This window comes from Eubalaena glacialis, chromosome 18, assembly GCF_028564815.1.
Source record: "Eubalaena glacialis isolate mEubGla1 chromosome 18, mEubGla1.1.hap2.+ XY, whole genome shotgun sequence".
Lineage (NCBI taxonomy): Eukaryota > Metazoa > Chordata > Mammalia > Artiodactyla > Balaenidae > Eubalaena > Eubalaena glacialis.
Window position 1 is genome coordinate 5192294 of NC_083733.1, and position 26202 is coordinate 5218495.

The window sequence follows — 26202 nt, forward strand, 5'->3', positions numbered from 1 at the left end:
CAGCACCTTGTTGAAGTATTACTAACAAATCTCGTCCAGAATTGTTCTGGAATACAGATTAGCTTGAATAAACCCAAGAAACTTCTGGCAGTTGATGGTGAGGAAAATGTTCTCAGTCAGTGATTCCAGAAACACTGGCTCAGCTGTGCCAGAGGGGTCGCACAGACTCTGCTTCTCCTTCCGGGGAGAACAAGGTTGAGTCACAGATCTTTGTGAAGCCTTGTCTGCGCTCGAGAAAATGAGATTGACCCACTGAATCTTACTGTATTTCCTTTTGACGAGGCTGGCAAAATATATGTTTCATATAATCAACCGTGATGAGGGCTCACGGACCCCAAGGCTGACCCATGGTAATCATCAACCTTTTTGAAATTCTGCTGGCAAGACAGCATACTTTTCCAGCTGGTTTCAAGAGTCTTTCTAAGTTTCTTAATTATGGGCCCAAGGAACATAGGTTCTGATTGAGAGGCATCCATCAGAGCTGTCTGCCTATCAAGGGGGAAGTCTGATTTTCTTTGCAGGACATTGTTTTGCAGCTTTTCCAGCTTTGCCAGCTTTGCAATCCGTGTACCAGGCCAGTCCCAGGCTTCTGTTCCACGAAGAATTTGGGCCCATCCTTTGCCGCAGTAGGATTCTGGAGCAGAATCAGTCAAGTGGTCTATTTCCGGGAGAATGTATCATTAAAAGAAACAAGCATATTCTTCAAGTTTCCAGAAATGACTTTTCTGATGATTATCCATAGCCCATTAAAATTAACTGGGTTTTCTTCCACATAACAGGCCTGTAGTTTTAAGATATTTAATATTTAAAATTTCTTTCTGGAAACACTGGGTTTTGATGGCAACTTCTAACGACCCATAAAAGGTTAAGAGGTAGTAAAACTACAGCAGTGGTTTAGGAATGGGGTTTTTTGAGGGCTGATTAGATGGACAAAGATTCCAGCTAGAAAACTTTTTGATGTCAACAACCTTCGAGCGCTCTGAGGGGTTGAGGCCAGGGCAGCACAGTAGGAACAACTTGGGGAAAACATTTTCTTCACTCTTAGACAGAGACGAGGGGGAAGGAGGAAGGCGCTCTCTTTCCATGGGCCGCGCCTCGGTGGGGCATTCTGGGTCCTTGATGGCCCTGTGGGTGTGGAATTCACTCTCCCTGGGGCTGCCCTCCCTTGTGAGACACTACAGCCCCCTTCGCAGCTGAATGCTTCCAAACTGCTCCATCCTGAATTCTTAACTATTGGGAAATGATACTGTTCCTTTTGGAAGGTAGACGTTTTGCCAGTGATCAATATGAATCATTGGTCAAAAGATGTCCACAAAGTAGGAAAGTATAAATATACAGCCAAGATGATCACCACGAAGCAGCACAGCATCCCTGGGACGTGTATGTAGTTTATGTACGTGCACATGAATGCGCTCGGCCTTGCTCAAGGAGGGAGCGACAGAACCTTCCATTTCCCCAGCATCGCCAGGGCCCCGCCCCGCGGACGCAGGTGTTCTGTGTCTATTAGATCTAGATCTCGTCCTCGGCAGGTGGCCGAGGAGCCTCCAGGAACCTCTCTGGGTGGAAGCCTCAGCGTGTGAGGGCCAAGCACTAGAACTGATTCTTTCCTAGCAGGTCGACCTGACTTGTAGAAACAGACTCCTTTCCTATTTCCAAAGTGATCTGTGAGGTCGGTGAGTGTGATGTTCTGTCACATTCCCTCTGGTTTTTGTTTTTAGGCAGTGACTCACATCCCTTGCTCCTGCCCCCCACCCCCTTTTCATTCATGCAAAGTTTTAAAGAGGCCGCAGCTAAAGGCAGACGCTTAGCATTATTAGCAGGAGACCAAGGTTCCAGGTGATGGCTGCAAAGGCACCTTTTTAAGACCTCTGTACTCACGGGGTTTTAGCAGGGAAACAACTGAAAATCAGCAGCCAGTATTGCCCGCGGTTTATCAAGGCAAACATTGTGAGAAACGGAACTGGATTTGTTTCTATAGTTGTTCTCAAAGAACTTAAAAATGCTGGTCCAGCACATTTCTAGCAGCCCTGAATACTTTGAATTCTGAATAAAAATTCACATCAAGCATGTTTATTATATAATCTAGGTCATGTTTAACTGAAAATGCAAAATTAGCCTTTTGAAACTGAATTTCAAGATCCGGGTTGTTGATTGCCAGGCAGCCCGGCCATGAATACTTGGAAATCTTACCTGGGTGGACAGCTGTGGGTGGCGATTCCACGGTCCCTGCTTCCAGCTGTGTGACCTCGGTCAACTGTCGCCCAGCATTGGGTTCCTTCTGTTTAAAACGGGCTGATCAGATAAAAACTGAACTCAGGGTTGTCAAGAGATGAAGCCAAATAACGTAAACAAAATGCTTGCACAGCACGGTGGTTTATTATAAACGCTTTCATAGGTGCTGGTAGCTGTTACTAATCATTAACTGTTGCCAGTTTATTTTCAGGGTTAGATCTGACAACATACTGTGAAAATTCCCCCATTTTAATCTAATTATAATATGTAAACTACAGAATAAAAAAAGAGAACATAGTTATCCACACAGGAAACCTTCAATTTACAAACAGAATTTTAAAAAGTTCATTGTAAGTTGTTGGTTGGACTCTCTGTCCCCATAGCAACGATGCTCTAAGTGCGGTTAAGGGCTCCAAGGACTCACAAAGGCAGATGAACCTTTAATCACCTGAAGTACTGTATGTTTGTTCTGATAAGTTTCAAACACAATGGCACTTCAGACATGAAACAGCAGAAAAAATAAATTGATAAAGTAATGTTAAAACATTTAAAAATCCTGTGGCTTGAATGAAAGCAGGATTATCTAGAGGCCAAATGAGGAAGCTGATGGGGCCTCCGGGCTTGGAAAAAGAGGGCATTTAATCAAACCTAAGGCTGTTTTGCTTGCTGCAAACAACTCCATGCTAGCTGTATTTCTTAGCTGAGTAGGAACTTCATGGGCCTGTAAATGAACAAAAAATAGTTGGAGAATAAGAGAGGCAGACAGATTTTCCTGCACCCAAAGATTATGCCTGGAACTAGACGGGGGCCATGCTGACCACGCTAGAAGCCTTCGCAGAGCAGAGGCTCCAGGACAGGGAGGGTGCCTGGAACCCTGTCGCCGGGGCGGGCTGGAGGGGAAATAGCTGTGCCTCGGGCCCAGGAGGCTGTGGCCTGAGCACCCGACTATGGGTGATCAGGCCCGTAACTCAGCAGGTGTTGCACTTTGCACTTCACAGGGACCGTGTGAAGAAAAGCATCCTTTTGTACAATGTGGAGGCACCTCAGCCCAGGCTGAAACTTCACCTGGAGGCTGGGGAACGTGAAGCGAGTGTTTATAAAGTGAACCCGGAGCTATTTATTGGATTTCTTTAACCGCCATCTCCCCAGGTGTGTTTCACACCACATGCAGGTTCTATGAAATGTTAATTAGGTGCCAAGTATTAAAAAAAAATCCTTGGTTAAGTAACTTGGAAACTGGCAGGTGAGTTAAATCCCATTTCTGCTCTGGGGGCTCAGAGCCCCTCCTGAGCTAATCTGCGTTGCGAATTTTCATCAGGTGAATCACATGAGCCAGGAAGATGCTGCCCCCAAGTGAGCACAAACCCTTCTTTGCTGGAGCTTCTCAGGGACGAGTGTCCTGGGGAGCACACTCGTGAAGGTTTCCCTGGGGACCCCGGAGGGCGTCGCTCTCCTTCGCTCTGGCCGGTGAGCCCTGCAGCCTGAGGCTTCCACACTCCTCGGCTTCCCTTCTGGCACCACAGTCTCCCCCGTGCCTCCCGTCCCCACTTTGGCTATGGGTACTGAATCCTTCCAGAGCTTCTAGCCGATCATCTGAAATGGTATGAAAACGCAGAAAACCAAACCAATCATTTTTGACACAAAGGAAGCGTCAACAGCAGGATTTCAGGCACCTTTATTCATGGCAGGTATTTTTGGTCAGGGGAAACATTCCTGTTACTTAAGGAGGCCAACTGCTTACATCCCGACTGTCCACTTGCCATTTCCCAGGCCTGGAAGCATCTTGCACGCGGTTCCATCCGGTCCCTGAGTCCAGCTGGCTCTGGGCTTTCAGGGCCACACCTCGCGACCTACCGGCCCAGTGAGGGAGTTTCTGTGGCTCGGTGATAACAGTGGGGAATTCATTTTATCCCAGAAGAAATCAACTCCTCTGTGTTCCCCATATAATTTATAAATAGGACAAATTATTCCTTAATATTATTATATATTTGCAATTCAAACAATTAAGACTAGTGACATAGGAAACTTTAAAAAAATCATACTGTGTTGACTACGGGTTTCCCTCTCCAAAGCACTGTTCCATTCCCCAACTTCTTCCATGTTCTCTATACAAAGTCATCCTGCTGTGACAGTCGCATGGGTCTCCTTCCCATCAACACTGCCTTGGGGCTCAGCACTCCTGACACTGCAGGCTGAGCCGCAGGAGTTATTTTCCCTGTCTCCCATTATCAGTAATAAAGCCACTACCCTGCTCGAATTTAGGTAAGAACCAGTTTAAAGAAACTATTTCTTAAAAACTCAAGCCTACAACTAGTTATTTAGTAGGCATGGACTTAACATGGTCTGTTTCCCTTTCCTGTTTCTTTTCCCAGCCAGTAGCTCAAAAGATGGAGTAGCTTAGTTGTAAAGTCCTGCCAGATTTCCTATGGTAACTGCTGTAGATGGACAAGGTAGGGTCCTACTGAAGGTTCAAACCTCATGCAAAACTCTAACCGCTGAAAGCCTCATCACATCAGGCAACTCTGTCATTGTCCATATTTAAAAATTCTAACACTAAAGTGGCCGTGGTCACTCTTCGTTACTGTAGCACCTGACCTCAGGGACTCAGGCATAAAATCATGGTTCCATTCCGAGTTTTGGCGACAGAGTAGTGCCAGATATTTCTGAATACACAATTTTAAATGTTTTTAACCACTTGGAAAGTATCGCCAACACACTATTTGGTGTTCACTCATCAGTCACTCTGAGAATCAAAGAACCTTAACTATAAATGCCTTACTTCACAAAATCTTATTATAACCAAGGATCTATCCTATGTCTAATAAAAAAATTACACAGCAACTTTTATCAAACAGCAACTACTACAAAGGGAATGATAGAAAAAAAATAACTTCACAAAAATACACTAAAAAATTTGACAATTGTATGCAGGAACTGCCAAAGCTTTAGTGTTTAATAGCACAACTGACCAAGGTCCAAGATGTGAATTTACCATGTTCAGGAAACATGGGAGGCAGGGGAGGGAGATCACTCTATAAACTAACTCTATAGTATGTGGTAAGAAGAATGCACACTTTATAATATAAAACCTGTCTACACATAGTAGTTAGTTGCAAAAAGCCATCTGTCTTCTCTTGGCTTGTAAAAAGGGTGTTCCAGATTCCAGTGCAGATGAGCAACCTGTTGAAAAAGCAAAAGCCATCAACGTGCTATTCATTCTATAAGGACAAATAAAAATAATACATAGAATTAGCAACTAAAAATCCTTTCACAATCCTCATTTGAATTAAATGTATTTTCTCTGCACAATATCCTAGCAAAACTACAATGAAAATCTTTATTAAAAAGATTATTGTGAATTTGTTTTCTACTCCCACTCCTTTCCTTGCATTATGCCTGTCACTCGAGAAATTCTTCAATCTGTTCTCTTTCACTTGATGGGGTTTTTGACGGCCAGACGATATGAGACCCAGAGAAGCTCCTAAGACTGGCAGGACATTGCCCAAGTCTATAAGGAATCAAGATGACAACCACACAAAACAACTACGTGATTTACTGACACAGTGCATCAACCCAATCTACTGTTAAGATAACAGTAAATTTAAGTCTCTTACCTCCTAAACCTCTACTTATTTCCTTGGACTTCAAAGCAACCCGTACTTCATAGTTACCTATCATTTGGTCCAGCCAGGACATGCTCAGAAAATAAAAAAGGAATTTGGTGTCTTTTACTGTGTATTTTGCTTGGTACTCTAGTTACCTAAACATTCACGGTAAACCTAATTTTTATAGGGAATTAAAATGCTAAAAATGGGATGGGAACAAAGGGAGTTTAAAAACTACGTTTGGGTTGCAATGAAGTAACCACCACACTCAGGAAAAGGCTTGTCATGAAGGAACCCACTATGGTGAGAACATGGCAGTCATCTGTGCGTCTAGCTATCTTGCTGTAACGGGTATTTCTGATTATTAGTCTCTCCTGATATCTGTAACTATGCAATGGAAAAACAAATCAACTCTAGGGCGAAGGCTTAATGTGGCCACAATCTAGGTCATCTAAGTCATAATCAGTCATTGTCCTTGCATTTATCTAGTGCAGGGGGTGTTCCCAAGAGAATCCTTAGAACTTATGGCATTTATGAAGGTGGCAATGTGGGTGTTCTCTTTAAAAAACAAAACAAAACAAAACAAACCATTGGAAAATCTGCCAGTGATAAGAATTATCAGGCGAACAAAATACACTTCCTTGTTTTCGCCGTAATGATATAAACTCAGGGGTTATCTAATATTAACTAATGGTCTTAACTAGAGATCTAGGTCTCATTGATAAAAACAGGGAAAATAAATTCTTCATAAGGAATTAGTCTGGCATGAAAAATTCAAAGCCTGGAGTCCACAAGGGAAACAATACAAGGGACGCTTGCTAGATCCTGGCTGGGGACAGATCCAGAGAAAGTCCGACTACATCAAAATCACAGGGACATGCACCACACTTCTACTGTCCCTCGCTCCCCTCACCTTCAACTCTTCTGTGTGGCAGGGATCTTGTTTTCCCCGTCCAGCTCTTCCACCCCGGCCTGTGTCATGAGGTCTGCGATGTTTTTCTCCAGGTCATCAATGCGACTGCTCATGTCATCAAGTGGGGAAGTTAAAGACGGCACCAACAGCTTCCATTTCTTACCCCTCTCCTCCAGGGCCCTGCAGACTACAACCTTCAACACAGTGTCTTCACGAAAGTGGTTTTCCAATTCCCTTTGGATATTGTTAGAATCTGGTTCAGAGCACAGGAGTCCGGGGTGAGGATCAAATCCCAGCCCTGCCCTTTACTAGTGATGGGACCTGGGCAAGTTCTTTCACTTTTCTAAGCTTCCTGGCTCCTCATCCGCTACACAAAGGTAACGCTACAACCTCTTCATCAGGTGATGGTGAGGATCACAGGAGAGATACACATGAAATGCTTCGCTCACAGTCAACAGTCGATCATACTAGGCAGCATTACCGGTAGACTGTAAGTTCCTCGCAGCCAGGGATCTAGCTCAGCTGTATCCCCAGCTCTTTGCACAGTACTTCTCAGGAAGTGTGCATCTAAGCTCAGTAAAAAAAAAAAAAAAATCTGGTAAATGACTACTGGAAGTTGACCTGCAAACCACCCACTTATCGCCACCACCATCCGGAAACTGGGATCCAAAGGCCCCTCAGAGACTGATTACAAATAAAGGATATTTCTTCCAATGATCTGGTCGGACATGGTCTGAAATTTATCTTGCATCTGTTGCAGGAGTGTCTGCACCTGTGAAACAACAAAACACAACAGCCCACGCTTACCCCGAGACACCTTCACGGGATCAGGATAGGAGCCCTGGTGCCACGGGGAGACCAGGATTCCGGGTTCCGGCCCCAATTCTCCGCAGCTCCGTGGCCTTCGATTTCCCTATCCGGGTTTCAGTTTCCCCACCTGTCAAATTAGACTCGGGGGGCTGGTGACGCCCCCTCCCGTCTGGGCCCGCTGCGATTCCCAAGGCGTCGGGTGTTTTGGGGTGGGGCGCGCAGAGCAGAGTGGGTAGGGAGGGGAGCTGAGGGGAGCCGGGGTCACCGAGACTGAGTGGGGCTGGGTGCGGGGGGCGGGTCTGGCTGGGCACGTCAGCAGGCGCAGGGGCCTACGGCCAGCGGCCGGGGGGTCAAGGTGGCCAGGCCGCGGCCGCGAAGCCTCTAGAAACCTGGCTTCCAGAGACCTGCCCCGCGCGGCCGCGGAGAGGGCGCCTCGGTCCGCGGACTTTGCCGGCGCCCCCCGGGGATGCGGCGGCCTTGGGCGCGCCGCGCACAGCCGTCCCTTACCACCGAGGTGAGATCTTGCACGGTCTTGGGTTCTGTCTCTGCCATCTCCCCGGTTCCCAGCTTGGCGGTGCTGTCTCAGACGGTCACCTACACTTCCGTTTGTCCGCGCAGACGCCCCAGCGGCTGCTTCTCGCGACGACAGAGGCCACCCGCGGGACGGCGGGGTGTTGTGGGAGCTGTAGTTCGCGTTTCCGTTCCGAGGCGAGGCCCCGCCCACGATTTCTCCGCCCCTTCCACTAAGCCCCGCCCATCCCCCCGCCCCTACCACGCCTACCTCCTGGCCCCGCCCCGGGAGGAAAAAGGTGAAACGAACCTGCGGCGGGGCTAACGAATGGAGAAGTGGCCTTAGTCTCTTCCCAGACCGTCGTTAAAGGCCGCGCTGGCTTTCTTAGGTCGCCTGCGAGGTGCCAAGCCCAGACCTGTGTCGCCGCCTGACCTCCAACAAAACCCCGCAAACCCCGAGAAGGGAGAAGGAGTCGGGTCCCTTGGAGGGAAAACCGACGTCCCAGGGGGGAGGGGCGCGCCCACCACTCGCCCAGTGCCCAGCTGCCGGACTGGTTGCGCCCTGGACACAGTGTTTTTCTTTGTCCCCACGATGGTCGAGTGGAGGTGCCGGCGTTATGGGACAGGTTGATTTTCACTTTTAAGTGTAAGAAAAGTTCTGGATGGTGCAAAAATCCTAGATGACTTTTTACAAAGTCCTCACACTCTTGTGACCACCAAGACAAGAAACATGACCAGTTCGCTGGAAGCCCCTCCCCCTCCCCCCCCCCCCCGCCCCTCCCCCCCCCCCCCTCCCCCCCCCTCCCCCCCCCCCCCCCCCCCCCACCTACCCACCCACGAGGCCGACCACCGTCCTGACTCTCATCACAGTCATTCCGTTTTGCCAGCGGCTCAGCTTCGTACAAGTGGAATCATACGAACGCCCTCCTTAGAGCCTGGCTTCCTTCATTCAGCATGATGTTCCATGGTGTTGGGTGGGGAAGGTTTCTGGTTTGGTCAAGGAGGGAGCAGTGTGCAGGGTTAGGAGACTGGATTTGCTATTTCCGGAGGCGGGCACTGCGGAGTTGGGACCTCAAGTTCCAGCCCGGCAGGTGGTCTTGGGATTGGGTCTTGTTGGCAAGGGGGTAGGAGAGCCCTAGGATGAAGACCTGGCATGTTCCGGCAACGTTCACATTCCTTATCTCATTTAAGGACTGCATTTGGGGGTCAGTTCCAGCTTGGTTTTAGCTGCAGAGAGCCTGTAAGGGAAGAACCAGCATCTGTAACAAACCTGGGGGGCTGGTCTTAGGGATATAAGACTCGACTCTCTTCACCAGCCACTTACCTGCCTTCCCCCCTTACCTGCCTCCCTCCTTGCCCTCCTCCCCCCAGCCCCCAGGTTCCTTCCCTTGCCAAGAGGCAAAACATTTTATAATTGGGTTGTTGTTAACTGGTATTTAGCACTTTAACTGATGACTTAAAATAAACTGCTCTCTGGTGTTTAAACTTAATTCTCAGAAGAACCCTGTGACAGAGTTATCACCATTTTATAATGTTGAGAAAACAGACACAAGAGGGACTAAGACTCTTAAATCAGGAGGTCAAATTAGGAAGTAAGAGACAGGACTTGAGCCCAGGACTTTCTGACTCTACCCTCTCCTTTTTCTATCGTTCTAGAATTCTCTGAGTTGTGTGAGTTTAGAGCAGGGTTACTCAACAGTGGCACTGTTGGCATTTTGGGTCAGGTCATTCTTTGCTGCGGTGGGGGTGAGAGGTGCCCTGTACACTGTGGGATGTCGAGCAGCTTCTCTGATTTCTACCCACTACATGCCAGTAGCATATGCCACCACCCCCTTCCCCGTCGTGAAAAACAAATTTATCTCCAGACACTGCCGAGTGTCTCCTGGCGTGGGGGATCACCCTCAGATGAGAAACGCTGACTTTAGAGGGATCTATGAACATCGCCTAGAGTTCTGTTCACTTGTTCTGCAACCATGAATTTATTTTCGCTTGGACCTTTTCTTGAGAATTTTCCTCTCTCTATATTGACAATGAAGGTTGGTGTGTTAGTTTCCTAGGGCGGCTGTCACAAAGTGCCACACACTGGGTGGCTTAAAACAACAGAAATGTATTCTCTCACAGCTCTGGAGGCCAGAAGTCCAAAGTCAAGGTGTCAGCAGGGTTGGTTCCTTCTGAGGGCTCTGGGGGGAGAATCTGTTCCATCTTCTCTCCCAGCTTCTGGTGCTGCTGGCAGTTCTTTGTGTTCCTCAGCTTGTAGACCCATCACTCCAGCCCCTGCTTCGTCTTCACATGGCCTTCCCTCTGTGTGTGTTTCTCTCTTCTTCTCATAAGGACACCAGTCATATTAGATGAGGGGCCACCCTACTCCCAAATGACATCATTTGAATTAATTACATAGGCAAAGACCCTGTTTCTAAACAAGGTCGCCTTCTGAGGTACTAGGGGTTAAGATTTCAATGTGTCTTTTTGGGGGGGCACAATTCAACCCATAACAGTCGGTAAAGTTATACCACTTTACATTTGTATCCTACTTAGTATTTTATAAAGTGTTTACATAGAGCTCCAGAATCATTTAGCTTGTAAGTAGTCAAGGCTGGGTGAGATTGCAGGCCCTCTCACTTTGGACCCCAATCTCTGGGGCTCCCAGACTCAGCACAGAAGACTGGGTACCCACACCCTGGATTTCTAGTCAGGTCTGGCATAGGGCCGTGAGCAACACAGAACATGAATTAGCACTTGGATCTGGAGTTTTGCTGTGTGTGTGTGTGTGTGTGTTTCTGGCAGGAGACTTGAGGCCTTTTTATCCTGATTGAAATTTTCTTTGCATAAATAGCAAGCTAACTTGACACTTTTTTAGTGGAGGCTTTTTTTCTTTTGCACTTAAGCAGAAACACAGCATATTTTCTCTGTGTTGAGACCAAGGTCTTTTAAACAGCTGCTTTATGCAAAAACTCCACTAATTTATCGTCATGGCTGATATACTTACTTACTTTGTAGGGTTGACATACCGAATGTAACTGAATATTGTTCTACTAACAAAACTACTGTATTATATGTGAGGCACTAGCAGTTAACCTTTAAAAGTTTGGTTCTGAACAATTTTTTTTTTAACATCTTTATTGGAATATAATTGCTTTACAATGGTGTGTTAGTTTCTGCTGTATAACAAAGTGAATCAGCTATATGTATACATATATCCCCATATCTCCTCCTTTTTGCATCTCCCTCCCACCCTCCCTATCCCACCCCTCTAGGTGGTCACAAAGCACGGAGCTGATCTCCCTGTGCTATGCGGCTGCTTCCCACTATCTATTTTACATTTGGCAGTGTATATATGTCCATGCCACTCTCTCACTTCATCCCAGCTTACCCTTTCCCCTCGCCGTGTCCTCAAGTCCATTTTCTACATCTGCGTCTTTATTCCTGTCCTGCCCCTAGGTTCTTTAGAACCTTTTTTTTTTTTTAGATGCCATATGTGTGTGTTAGCATACGGTATCTGCTTTTCTCTTTCTGACTTACTTCACTCTGTATGACAGTCTCTAGGTCCATCCACCTCACTACAAATAACTCAGTTTCGTTTCTTTTTATGGCTGAGTAATATTCTATTGTATATATGTGCTGCATCTTCTTTATCTATTCATCTGTCAAAACCCCGCATTTCTGTTTAAGTGTCATAGTTATCTTATGACAACTATGGGAGAGGGATGTCCTTAAATCATGAGGATGCTCTTGTAGGACGACAGTTTAGAAAATTCTGCCCTAAAAGAAGGCAGGGAAGCAGAGGGTAAAGAGGTAGTGCTTGCTTTAAAACAGCACATTGTTACACACTTTGGGAAATGCTGCTGAATCAGAGTAACCAGTCTCTTCTCCTTGGGGATAAATCTCAGACAGGAATTTCTGCAGGTGCTGGATACCCATTTTATATAGAACAATCCATCAGGGCACCAATAATCCTCAGCAGGGAAGATGCTGCCTTGCTGGTGTGAGGAGGGGCAGGGCAGGGATTCAGGATCCACTCTTGGTGAGGAACAAAGGTAGGGCTTTGTTATGGAGAGAAAAGTCTAGTTCCGGCAAATTTAATTTAGAAATGCCTTCACCCCAGTACCAGTCCTCCTGGCTTGGATTCCCTTGCGACATCAAGTTTTGCTAGAATCCCTGGCATGCACCCTGGGTAGAGCCACTTGGGACTTTGACTTGGGAGGGTCTCTTTGAGGCTGTGTTTACAAAAGAACAGAAAACTGCTTTCATGGGGAAGAATGGTGTCACCGGTGGCGACCTAATCCATCTCGAATTGCTCTGCTTTGCTTTGGGTTTGAAGTGTTGGTTTATGTTTCTCATGTTCATTGTGGCAATTTTCCAAATTAGTGTCACCATGATTGGCTGACAAAGAATCAATTTCCTGGAGACAGAATGCCCAGGGAGGAAGGAAATGTTTCTTAGAGACTCTGACTTGCAAGTTTGGTTATGGTTTGCTTCGCTGATCCCGTCATCATCCAATTGTTTTGTCATCATCAATATCATGTATTGTGTGTGATGATACAAACTCCGTTCCGTTGACTCCTGGTGACATATGTGTGGTGCTGGCTTGGGATAAGTAGGAAAAGTACTGGTGTTGGAGTCATACATACCACTTACTAGGAGTGAGACGTGGTATAAGATAGTTTTAACTTTTGTGAACCTTGTTTTCTCATCTGTACAGTGGAGACAATCGCTGTTTCAACAGCCCATGAATTATATAAATTATATATATAGTTATATATTACATATAAAATGTATAACATAATATGTAAATACACATACATACATCAGTGTGTAAAAAGCTCGCCCATAGGAGGCACTTACAAAGTATTAGCATCCTCCCCTTCCTCTTTTTTGTTAAGGATCTTAATTAAGTAAACTTCTTGATGTCTATCTATACTGTATCTACTTCTCTCTCTGTTTCATTCTGTATCTCTCTGTGTCTGTCTGTGTATCTTTCTATGTATTATCTATCTATCTAGCAATCATCTATATGTTTTTTCCAAGTCAGAAGGATTTGACGGTTATGTAAGAAGAAAGGAAAAGAGTTAGTTATTAGGCAGGCAGCACTTAGTTTTACTTTTTGCCTTTAAATATTATAGGCCAACCAGAGCACCATTTGAAAAAATACACCTTTGCTTTGTCACTGTGTTTAAACTGTACTAAAGCCGGTCTAAGACCAGGTACACACATTAAAAATCCCAGATCACCTTTAGCTGACTATTTCACAAACAAGTTACAAATTTCATGGTAACTACACAGTAAATCAAATGTTAATTTACAGCGCAGAAACTATAAGCAATTCAGTAACTAGGGCCCAAAAGTACTGTATCCACAATAGAATGAAAAAATTTTTAATTATAAACTTTTATCCTTTTTGAGCATTTATGAAAAAAAATTTTTTTTGATTTCTGAAAATTTGTATCTTGGGGGAATAAATAATATTTAACATCAAACAGTGTTGATATGTGCATGACAACGCAAAAACTTTTTCATATAGCCTTCATTTTCAATTCTTTAATAATCTGAATGCTTGTATGACTGAATGCTGAATGACTTTATTTTCTAAAGGAAAAGCTTTAAAAAAACAGCAGAAAATGGACATTTTCAGCATATACTTCTTACAGGGCTTCTCTGAACCACTTTCTCAAAGGTTTCGTAGCTTCATAGTGATAATTACTGTGGTTTTACTACACCCGTTGCTTCTCACAGTATCCCTACCGACCAGCAAGCACTTGGGACCAAACAAAATTTCCAAGGCTTATCAAGCTCAGCAACCCTCCAACGATTACCGTTCTGATAGTGCTGCAGCGTGAGCAAAAGGAAGAGGCTTTTCTGCCTCCCGAATTTGATGAATATCTAAATGACTTCTGCTTAAATCACAGACTTATTCTTAATTTATAGAATTAAAGTTCTTATCTGAAATCCTTGTTCACACATTCAGTCCCACCATTTTTTTCTGTCTCTACATATTTCGTATATGCCTTTCTAGAAACATAGTCAAAACTAGAGAATTTTTCCAGTAGTGGGCTATTCCATTAGCAATAGGAAATACAATAAGGGTAACACATTTTACATAGCAAAAGAATTGTTAATTGCCTTAGATGAACAATTATGAAAGCACTTTATCATCGCATCATGAGAGGTTCCAAATCTCAACAGCCAGATAAGGAGAGAAGGTGGGATGTATCACCTTGGTGAAAGGCGGGGCCAGATCATTATTATTATTATTACTATTACTATTCTTTAGTAGTTAGACGGAAAAGGAAGTTCGGTCTTTCTCAGTGCTCACCTTTCTCTTGGTGTGATTTTTTTCTCCTTGGTGTGATTTATCTGTTGACTCCTGCTTAAGTCAACTACACGTGAATAGATTAATATGCTCCATCTTCAAAACCAGAAACTGCTTGGAGATCCTTTAGAATTTGTCTATAGCCAAGCACAGAACAAGCTCTTGAAGATCCCGCATGACTCTCTCCCTTAGCTTTCCCTCCGCTCAGTTGGTTTGGTAGTGACCGGGTACTTGGGAGGACAGGAGTTAACTTTTGGATAACTGAGATCTCTGATTCATCTGGTAGACTGCCCTCATGGACCTGACAAGCCATAGAAGGGAAGGGAGGAAATACTTAAGAAAATGATGATATCTTGTATAGGAAAAATTTCTAAGGTTCCAATATTAATTTAGAATAGTGTTAATAAAGTTCTTAGAACTAAGAAGTAGTTAGAAGGTCTGTTTAGTTGGTCTGGATAGATAGTGATGCTAATTAAGGCTTCAGACCAGGGCTTTCTGGTCTGAAGTAGACACTGTGTCTGAGAGTTGGGGGTGGCACGGGATATAGTGGGGACAGCATGAGCCCTGGAGCCACGTGGCCCGGCTTCCGGTTCTGGAGGCCACTTACCTTGGGCAAGTTGATTTTTCTGAGCCTCAGCTTTATTTGTAAGTTGGAGAAGATAATGGTACTGCCTCACACGGCTGTTGTAAGGATTCAACGAGTTAGTAAGTATAAAGGATTTTATATAGTGTGGGCACATAATAAGTAATCAATGCATGTAAACTGTTATTACTATTAATTGCATTTTTGTACCCTGTTCACACACACCAGGACAACTGTAGACCCTTTTCTTCAGAATCACCTGGAGAGCTTGTGTACAGGTAGAATTGCACTAAACCCAGCATCAAACATGGCGTTGGTAACAATTTTTTAGTTGCCAATCTTAAGATCAATGTATTCATTACGGATAAAACGCAATCTGATCGACTTCGAGAGTTCCATGGTAGATGGTTATTCCATTTATCGGACTGTTTAAAATGTCCTTCTGAAAATCTGGGATGAGTCACCAAAATTTCTAAAAATGTTCTTTAAGAATCAGTCTTATTTGATACCAGGTGATACTTACCATGAAACGCAGCTGGATTTATTTTGTTATGCTGTTCAGATTTGCAGGTGTTGCTGGAGTGTCAGGGCAGGTGCATCTACCTGAAATGACGTCCACGTGGAGAAAACTGGCAGCATCGAAGGTAACTTTTATAGAAATTAGAAAATGTTCACACGTGCTTATTAAAACAAATCGTCTGATATAATTTATGTCAGATGGGGAGAAAATGTAATTTTTAATTAGCTAAGGTGATTAATACACTAATAAAAAGAAGGTGTGACTGTTCATTCAATGAAACTAAAATCCTCAATCTCGCGCTCAGTAATGGGAAAGCAGTTTCTGGCTCTTTTTTTTTTTCAATAACCTGGACTAAAATAAAATGCAGTGGTAATTGTGAAATAATGTTTTGATTCTACCTTTTGGTTTCAGTAAACAATGTAAATGTATTCTAGCAAGTTAAAAACACCCTATGATTCAGGAAACGCTACCACTTTGGCTTCTAAGAATGGGCTATTTTGTTGTTGTTGAAGGGATTAGAAAGAACAACATGATAGAAGTATCTTGTCCTGATAAGAACTCTGGGGACAGGGAATATACTTAAATAGGGGATAATTAAGGCCTATCCTGCTTGTTGATGAAGTATGCCCTATACTCTGATTCCTCTGTGTTCTAACCTAAGTTGAGCTACCAGCTTGATTGGTAAAGTGCAGGAGAGCCTGTGGGCTTGAGAGAAAAAGGTGAATCTTACACTTGCATACTTGAGTGGATGGGTCACTCGAGGTCTGTATTCCTCCTCACGGAGGGCCCCGGCTCATGGAGGAGGGCGAGATTTCTGACGCTTAGTTAGCTAGCCTTTGAGCCAGGCTGCCAACCACCTGGCCATCTGAGGGTGTTCCTGGGTGTGCTCCAGGTTGAGCCCTCGCCCCGCCTTACGGGAAGAGGGGAGCGAGGTCCACCAGAGAGACACAAGGCTGCGTCCTGTGAAGCCAGAAGACGAAATCTGGTAAAGTGTGACTGTGCAGGCTTGGACCCCCTGCCCCCGAGCCTGCTCTGTGCACTGGTGGGGGCTTCTGGCTTTACAGACTTACCCACTTAACAGGAGACGTCAGGGGACCCAAACGGCCAGCCAAAAATGTGAACTTGCACTAGGCCAGACCCAGCAACAGTGACATCAGACACAACATAGAAATCAGAGAAAAGCTACTGTCCAGTAGTTTTAACCACCAACACCCATTTATTTTAATGAAAAAAAGTCTCTGCAGTCTATATGCTCCAAAAAGATTTACTATCAAAACAAATACAATATATGGAACTCTATCTGCATAATTTCACTACAATAAAGACAACATATGACTTCTAGTTCCTACAGAAGGTGAACTGAAAAGCACAAGTGCAAACAGAGATTGCATAAGAAAGCGTGTGCGCACGTGTGGTTAAAACCTTTAGTAAGCAACTGCATTAAAATATGCTAAGACACTTACCTGACCCTAGGTCGTGGCGAGCTCTAAGAAAAAGCCACAGGCTGTCACTAGTTTTATCTGCTAGAAAAATTTGGTGTGAGCTTTGATGGTTCAGTTAGTTTATCGACAAGAAGATAATCTCAGCACAAGCACTAATCTCCTTCTTACTTTCACATGCTCACAGAATAAAAATCAATTACTTTTCATACATAATGAACATCTTTTATTTTCAGGTTTGCAAACGACGGTCGTCGATTCACACAAAAGGGTACTTTTAAAACTACCTGTATTTACTCTATTGTATGCATGTATATATGAAATGAACGGTGTGTATGTGCATAAATGTCTGTCTGTACATGTGGGCAGATATATGTATACACATGGTACCTGATGACCTCTTCGGATGCATGTATGACCTCCACGATGACATTGGCTGTTGTACATATGCCGGGGAGGGCGAGATTCTCTATCATGATCCGGGTCCCCAGAAAACCCACTGGGAATGTGGATTCTGGACAGTTACAAACGCAGATAGATAGATGCCCATGCATTTGATGGTAAAATGTCCAGCTCTGCTCCTCACCTCTCTCGCTCAGGATCACCATCACATAGGACGGCAGTGAAAACTGGTCGTGGTCCTCATTCTAAAGAGAAAGGGCTCTGTCTCTGCTCTCCCCCTCTGCGGACCTGCCTGGCTGGTGGGTTGGTGGAGAAGCGTCAGCTCTGTGGTCTGCCCTAGTGCTGAACTTGATGCTGAGGCCCTGGTGGGGTCAGCTGCTATAGCTTCTACCCCTTCTTTGCTTAACCTCTCAAGGAAGGGTGACATACCAAAACCAAGCTTCTCCTGTAGAGTCTGTCTCTATAAATACTGGGTATATACACGTATAGATACACATACATATACAAATACTAACCCACAGACCAAACTGGATGTGTGGAATGCTGACTAGCAACATGGCAACACATCAGGAAGAGTAGTCATTGTTCCTCCTCCCAGAAGGTCAAGTTCTATGCCATGATCTTTAAACACTCAGGGAAAATTCAGAGGATTCCATTAATTAAAGGAGAAAGGGAGATGCTGTCAAAATAGTGAAGTACAGACTAAGTGAAAATTGCAAAGAAAACAAAAATCTGGAACAATTGAGGCCTAGTTGTGAAGTCTGAGAGCTGTAAACTGCAATCTTCAGATCTGGATTTTTTTTGTCTTTTTTTCCTGTTGCTATGGAAACTTGGTAGTCAAGCTTCAGATGTCAGGAGTTCTCACAGACCTGAATGGAAAAGATTCAGAGTCAAGTCAAGGAATATAACAACTCAATTCAAAACATTTTAGCTAAATACTAGACACATGACTGACAAGCTATAATAAATGCATTTATAAATATTGCACTACCTTGGGGAAGTTTTTTTTTTTTTCCCCTAAGCATAACATTTGAAGAGAGAATGAATTGTTCCGCTGGTTTATGTCTTAAAAAGCTGGACTCCTCTGAAAACGCAAACGCCAGACACCTCATCTCAGACCAGCCGCGGCCACTACTGCTGCTTCACTGAGCCCTAACTCCTGCAGTCAGCCCAGAGCCTGGCTATTTTATAGACAAGCCTACTTGGTAGCTTAGAAATTGATGATCATCCCAGATATTTTTTTTTTGGTCACACAGAAGAGCAAGATAGTTAGTGGTGGTTCTCCAGAGATGGTGTATGAATTTCTGATGCTTGCTGTAACAAATGACCGCAAACTCAGTGGCTTAAAACCACACAAATTTATTCTCTTAGACTCTGGAGGTCAGAATTCTTATGGGGCTAAAGTCAAGGTGTTGGCAGAGCTGCGTTCCTTTTGGAGGCTCTGAGAGGGTAGCCACCCCTTCCCTTTCCAGCTTCCAGAGGCCACCTGGGTTTGGTTGTGGCCCCTTCCCGCATCTTTGTGGCCTGCATCAAAGTTTACTGAGGTCGCCAGACTGTGCTTATTCTCTAGGTTTTACACCAGCTGAGGGACTTCTACTCTGCCGGATGATAGTATGAATGGAAATCGCTCGGTTCTCTGCCATTTTTGCTTAATTATTATTATATCTTGGAAATGTACAGGGAAATGGTACCACTAAAAACTCGTGTTACAAAGAAAGAAAAATGTATAAAAGGTCAACCCACAATGCAAGTATAGTTTATTCTGGAATGAACTGAATGCTGGAATATAATGGGTTATTCTGTAAAGCTTAGGGTTTTTCATTCTAAATCTGTTAAGGCAGCGGTCCCCAGCCTTTTTGGCACCAGGGACCGGTTTCGTGGAAGACCATTTTTCCACGGACGGCAGGTGTGGGGAGATGGTTCAGGCGGTAATGCGAGCGATGGGGAGCCGCAGATGAAGCTTCGCTCGCTCGCCCGCCGCTCACGTCCTGCTGTGCGGCCCGGTTCCTAACAGGCCGCGGCCCGGTACCGGTCCAGTCCGCAGCCCGGAGGTTGGGGAACCGTTGTGTTAAGGGGTGGCTCAGTATGAACCTATTCTGCACTCCATTGATTTTAGAGTTTAAAGCAGTCATGTATCTGTTTGGAAAATTTAGAGCTGCTGCTCTAAATTTTAGATTAAAAAGTGTTTGTAATGTGACTCAAGTCTAAAAAAGACAATACTGAGAAAGTTAAGGGTGAAAGCTGTTTTAACAGAAAGGGCCATGGAAATGAACATGCTAATTGAGATACAAGTTTTCATTATTTTCTACACCTAGGGATCTTTATATTGCTTGACAAATGAATTCCTTTGGGGTTAGGAGTCGTCTGAACTCATTTAATTTCCCTTTTTTCAGTTGAATTTTTCATTGCCCTTGCTACCATCGCCGTAAACTCTTTGGTTACCTGGGCTGCAGTAAACTATATCCTTCAGATTCACCTATATTTGAAAAAAGACTGGAAAAGAACATATTAAATGGCATCACTAATTTCATTCAAAAATATTTTCCTGTGTGAGATCAATAACTTAAAATAATCATTTTGGTCATTGAGAAAAATAGGAAAAAAATTTTGGCTGAATAAGATCTACTACATTTGAAACTCTCCAATCCCTGTTTGTCAACTTAGACTATAACCTATCTCCTGTGACAGTTGAGTTGATTACATGAAATAGTCCATGATTATGTAATGTTTTCAGCGGTGCATGTGCGAGGTCGGAGGTCAACTGTCATTGTCCATGAACTTGTACTACTTGGAGGGATCGGCTCTGTCTGCAGGCAGAGCACAGCCTGCTCTACTTGGGCTTGGTGCTTCCAGGCCCTGCCTCTGCCCATAACATATTTCACAATGAAAAGGAACAAAATATTGACACACTCAACCACATGGACTGTATGATTTCATTTGTAGAAAATTCTAGAAAAGGCAAGAAACTAGTAAGAGAAGGCAGATCACTGAGAGTCTGGATTGGGGGGAGGGGATCAACAGCAAAGGGATACAAGGAAACTGCATCTTGATTGTGGAGTGGCTACACTTTACCAAAATTCATCAAACTGTACCCCTAAAATAGGTGAATTTTAGGGAATGCAAATAATACCTCAATTAAAAGCATTAGAATGAAAAGTATTTCCAGTGGCTGTTTTTGCTCTTCTTGGTCACCTCTTTAAACTTCTTCATTGTGATCAAGATTACAATTCAATGCCCTCTCCTTTCTAACATAGAGACATTTAATTTTGGTACTTGTTCAAATGGTTCACCTGATCTGTCCTTTTATATTCTTGCTCTTGCTGATTAATTAGGCCTAAAACAATGTTCAGGAAGGTTTCAGCACAGTATTCTTCCTTGAACTTGCCTTGTCACACCACACAGAGCCCTACAAAAACCCTAATGGAGATGCCAGCTTGCTTCCTTGGGAGTGTCTTGGGGGAGAATTACGCATCCCCTCAATGTTATCAATACATAATTTAAACAACAAAATTGGCAGTGAAAATAATTTCATTTACATTTTCTATTACTTTCAATGTCAGTAGTTTTATTTCCTTTACTTTTAGATGTCAAAGAAGGAAGTGCGTATCTCTCAGTTCAACTCTCAGATGCAATAAAGCCTCCTATGGTATTGTAATAAACTGAAATGTTATTATCTTTTTCCACAAGGGAGGCAGTCTAATGACGAACACCGGCCTCCATGGGACCTTTCTGAGCATCAGTGTCTCATCTACAGAGTGGGATAAAACCATCAGGGCAATGACGGAAATAAAGAGAAAAGCCACAGAACACGGGGTGTTTCATTAATGCTAGTCTACTTGGATCAGAATATTATTTGAGAGGAGGAGGAAAACCCATTTTCTCTTCCCATGCTGGAAGATGTGACTCCTGCAGTTTTATGAACAAGGCCTTAAAGAAGGCATTGACACACTTTTTCTGCCAAAAGCCAGACAGTAAAAATGTTTTCGGCTTTTCGGGCCAAAGGGTCTCAGGGGCAACCACTCAACTCTTTCTGCGGTGGTAGCAGAAAGCAGCCACAGACAGTGTGTAAATGGACCTGCTGTGTTCTAATCAAACCTTAAAGGCAGGAAGTGGCTTTATTTGGCCTTCGGGCTGTACTTTGACAACCACTGATTTAAAGAAACATCAAACAGATTCTAGATTGGGATTGACATATATACACTAATATGTATAAAATGGATAACTAACAAGAACCTGCTGTATAAAAACATAAATAAAATAAAATACAAAACAAAAACAAAAACAAAAACCAGATTCTACCACATCCCTAAATTCATTCAAGGACAATGGCTGGGTGGGGACGTTATCTTGCTCTTGCACCTTACAACCTAATTTCAGGGCTCTTCGGGCCCACGCCCCACACCTTGCTTAATGTTTTAGGCCCATTTCTGTGTGCCCTCTTGCCACTGTCACGTTAACAGCTGCACAGGTGGGTCAGCCACTTTGACCTTGCTCTTAGGAGAGAGTCTGAGCCATAGGACACCCATGGTTACTTATTCCTCACATGCCTACATTATTAGTTTCATTCTTTCCCTGTTAGGAAGAACAACTTGGGCAAGGTCTATAATAAAACAAGAATCATTATATTTAGCAGGCATCTCTAATGTTCAAATGAACATTATCAAATAATCTTATACCTTTGATATAAGGCCAGACTGAGGTTCGTTTTGGAGCCAGACAGATGGGTGATGACACCTGTTCTTAACTATTTTGGGGGCTGAAACTACATGTCTTGTGGTGCAAAACATGGGAGGGTCAACTGAGTACCTTTCCAGCTGTGTAGGGAGATTCAGGGCTCCTTTCTGAGGATGATTTTGGCCTGATCTCAGGTGCCCTTCCCTGCAGTGGGATAACCAGGTGGCTCTCCATTTAGGTGAGAACAGAAAGCACATCTGATATCTCAAACACAGAATGCATGCATCTGTCTTCTCTCAATGATACTACTGTGAGTATAAAATGAACATGAGTTCTTTAGGAGTTATCAGGATTAACTGTGATCCAAGAGCTCAGCTGGGAGAGATGAGAAGTGAGCCATCCTTGGGAACCTGCTCATTACTGATGCCTGTAGGTCAGGGGTCTCCAAAGTAGGGCGAACAAGAAAATCCCTTGTTGGGAGGAAGCAAATACTGCCATGGCTATTTATATTCCTTTTAATCTAAACAGACAGATTACATCTTACTAATATTTAATACATGGATTTGGAGTAGCAGGCATGTGTATTATCATAAAATATATTGTGTGAAAATATACAAACACTCGGTGTGTGTGCTGGAGGCCACTGTCTCTTGGGATGTTGGTTCCATGGGTTGGATGGGCCTGGGAATCTGTATTTCAACAATCAGCAGTAGGAAGTCTCCATTTAAAAACCCCCCTGGCCATCTAGAGGTGCTGATAAATGAGCAGGGTCCTGCAGAGCCTTGGTTCATCAAGAGTCAGGCTTTGATGTTGTGTAATTGTATTTATAGAGGGCGACGTGTGAGTGGCTACTCAGCTATCTTCTCCATCTGTGTACACACACACACACACACACACACACACACACGTGCACACATACAGCGTTCTTATTTCTGTACAATCACCCTGGAAGTACTGCCCTCTAGTTTACCCAGACTCTGCTATATGTGAATTCCAATGGGTCTCAGAACCCAGACCCAGTGCTGGGCTCGCTGTCTGTCTAGCGCTCACTTGAGAAGCTCGTGGAAAACATTCCAGAGGCTTACTGCAGTAGAGTTAGTTGGTCAGAGCAGGACACTAAATAATCCACGTGCGTTTGTTGATAGGGGAATACACTGCGCCTAATTCCTATGATGGGATGGGATGGGATGCTCTTGAGCAGTTAAAGTGAATGAACCAGAGCAGGGGTACCTGGCTGGTGCACCACAGTGCGTTTATATGGCTCTCGAATTAAGTACAGTTTCACACTTTTAAAGGTAGTAAAACACAGATGACAGAAACAAAAAAGCCATAAAAAAGAATATGTGACAGAGCCCTGATGTGGCCCACAGAACCCAAAACATTTGCCACCTGACCCTTGATGGAAAAAGTCTGCCGACCCCTGAACTAGAGCAACATAGATGGAGCTTGGAAATGTAATGTGGAGAGGAAGAAAAGCGAGTTGCAGAACATCAGGCTCAATATAACATGGATTAGATCAAGTTTGACAAACTGCACAAAGTAGAACTATATGTGGGGTGTGTGTGTGTGCGTGTGTGTAGTAACAGTATAAAACAATGTCCACACACACTCTAGCTCATGATAGCTATTGTCTCTGGGGAGAGAGAACAGGAAATGAAACTAGGGAGAGGAACACAGGGGATTTCAGCTTCATCTGTAATATTTTATTTCTTGAAGAAAAAGGAAAAAGGAAGGAAGGAAGGAAGGAGAAAGAGAGAGAAAAAGAAAAGGAAAGAAAGAGAATATAAGAATGAGAGAGAGAGGAATATATATTTCTTCCCTCCCTCCCCCCCTTCCTTTCTCCCCCCCTCCCGTGCTCCACCCATCCACCCACCCATCAACCCATCCACCCATCCATCCAACAAGACACTCCTCACTGTAAGCTCTCCTCTTTAGTTCTACGCCCAGGACTCTGGCTCAGCACAGCTTTAAGTGTCTGACGTTGGAATGTGTCATTTCCTGTTGACTCCACTCACCACTGTCACCAGGATACAATAACTTCCATTCTTTATTTTCTAATCATCAATTTCTCAACCTCCTAATTCACAACAACGCAAATAACCTTCTGAAAATGTAAATACTGAGGCCCCAAAGGCTTTTGAATGGCATTAGCTATATGTGAATAATTTCTAAGGTTAAAATTGGACTAGTATGCCATAAATAGGAAATATCTGATACACGTATCTATTCATTTCATGCTCACATCTATATTACTCGGCATAATAACTCATTTGTTTAAAATAATGCTTCATTATGTCATAGTCATGACTACTGGTCAGTGAAAAAATGTGTGAATTATGCATCTATCTCTTTTCCTATGGCCTCAACCTCTCTCCATGCATTCTCATGACTCTTCTTAAAAAGGTATGGAATCTCCTTTAACCTCACTAAAGATAATTCTGCACAATGCAGAGAGAAACAGGGCCCTAGTAGACCAGTTAAGCAATCTGGTCACATTTGTATGAGCTCAAGTTCAGGGGCATCTGCAGGAAGTTTCTTACCACCTGCTCTGTAGGATGGCCTTGGGTGCCTTTGCACCGTTCGTCACATTAGTGGGCAGGGGGATGTGAAGGTGCCTTTCAACATCAGTCAGAGCACTTTTACAGGTAACACTCTGTTACACCGACATAAACTAAAAATGAATGTTTCCTCTGGGATAAATTTTTTGGGAAGGATATATGGAAAAACAATAGCTTTGGTGAAGTTACGTTTTTGTACTGTGCATGCACTGGAGTTTGGTTAACTTACGAGCTAAGCTGAAGAAAGACAGGAGCAGGACTGCGGTTGCGCTGAAGTGCGGGGCCCCTGCCGTGTTGCAGTCCACTTTGGAATTCTTGCAGGAACACACTTGTACCCTGAGGTCTGTGATGTTCGTCATGGGTGGTTTCCCTGAGTCTGTCACCATGATGGGCAGGTGGTAATTTGCTTTGTTCAGATTTTGAAGAAGGCTTACCAGGGCGTGCGTATCTATGAAGACAAAGGGAGGCCTTCATGAGAGAGGGCTGGACCTTTCCAAATAAAAGAGTGGAGTTTCGGCCACTAAACCCACACAAAACAGGCAGTTTATTCATTTAACTAGAAGAGTGCTTAAATATAAATCCATTAATATCAAATAAAAATAAAGATTCACTTCTTCAGTTGCAGAAGTCACATCTCAAGTTTCTGGCAACCACACATGGCTGGTGGCCACCATACCAGAAAGTGCCAGATAAAACACTTCCAGCATCGAGGAGTTCTATGGTTCAGGGCTATTATAATCAATTTCAAGAGGACCCACTTTCGTGAAGATGATTGACTACCAAGAACTCCTCCCTGAAAATTTATTATACTAATAAAGCCATCTTCACAAAGATCACATTCAACATTTAGAAGAAATAATGTAAAAATCCATGCTTGAATTGTCACATTGTACATCTTAAATATATACAATTTTTATTTGTCAATTAAAGGTCATTAAAGCTGGGAAAAAAAGAAAAAAAAGAAATTGTCAGCTTAGAGCATTTTTATATAAGAATCCAAATTCAAATAATCAAAATACATTTTTGGAACAACAATAACAAAAATCCACTTTTTTTTTAAATTTTATATTTTATATAGCAGGTTCTTATTAGTTATCTATTTTATACATATTAGTGTATTTATGTCGATCCCAATCTCCCAATTCATCCCACCACCACCACCACCCCTGCCACTTTCCCCCCTTGGTGTCCATACGTTTGTTCTCTACATCTGTGTCTCTATTTCTGCCCTGCAAACCGGTTCATCTGTACCATTTTTCTAGGTTCCACATATATGTGTTAATATATGACATTTGTTTTTCTCTTTCTGACTTACTTCACTCTGTATGACAGTCTCTAGGTCCATCCACGTCTCTACAAATGACCCAATTTCGTTCCTTTTTATGGCTGAGTAATATTCCATTTTATATATGTATCACATCTTCTTTATCCATTCGTCTGTCGATGGGCATTTAGGTTGCTTCCATGACCTGGCTATTGTAAATAGTGCTGCAATGAACATTGGGGTGCATGTGACTTTTTGAATTATGGTTTTCTCTGGGTATATGCCCAGTAGCGGGATTGCTAGGTCATATGGTAATTCTATTTTTAGTTTTTTAAGGAACCTCCTTACTGTTCTCCATAGTGGCTGTATCAATTTACATTCCCAC

The 26202-nt window shown here is 43.6% G+C and overlaps 2 protein-coding genes across 2 annotated transcripts in view; both read right to left on the reverse strand.

Moving 5' to 3' along the window:
* Positions 1-3889: 3889 nt before the first annotated feature.
* Positions 3890-8214, reverse strand: HSBP1 (heat shock factor binding protein 1). Its single transcript, XM_061172970.1, has 4 exons — positions 8068-8214; positions 7456-7522; positions 6751-6871; positions 3890-5412 (listed from the first exon to the last, which is right to left on the reverse strand). The coding sequence occupies exons 1-3, from the start codon at positions 8110-8112 to the stop codon at positions 6753-6755; spliced, it is 231 nt and encodes a 76-aa protein (XP_061028953.1). The 5' UTR covers positions 8113-8214; the 3' UTR covers positions 3890-5412; positions 6751-6752.
* Positions 8215-16702: 8488 nt separating this feature from the next.
* CDH13 (cadherin 13) overlaps positions 16703-26202 on the reverse strand; it is a 1030117-nt gene continuing 1020617 nt past the window's right edge. Inside the window, exons 13-14 of the mRNA XM_061172291.1 lie at positions 24783-25001; positions 16703-18190 (exon numbers count right to left, since the gene is read on the reverse strand). Of these exons, the coding sequence (XP_061028274.1) occupies positions 18183-18190; positions 24783-25001 (227 nt within the window). The 3' untranslated portion in view covers positions 16703-18182. The remainder of the gene's footprint in view (positions 18191-24782; positions 25002-26202) is intronic.

Coding starts and splice junctions, on each gene's coding strand:
- HSBP1 (XM_061172970.1), bottom strand. CDS start 8,112: ATGGCAGAGACAGAACCCAAGACCGTGCAAGATCTCACCTCGGTG. Junction 7,523..8,067: donor TGCAAGATCTCACCTCGGTG/GTAAGGGACGGC, acceptor GTTGTTTCACAG/GTGCAGACACTCCTGCAACA. Junction 6,872..7,455: donor CGACCAGATCATTGGAAGAA/ATATCCTTTATT, acceptor TAACTTCCCCAC/TTGATGACATGAGCAGTCGC.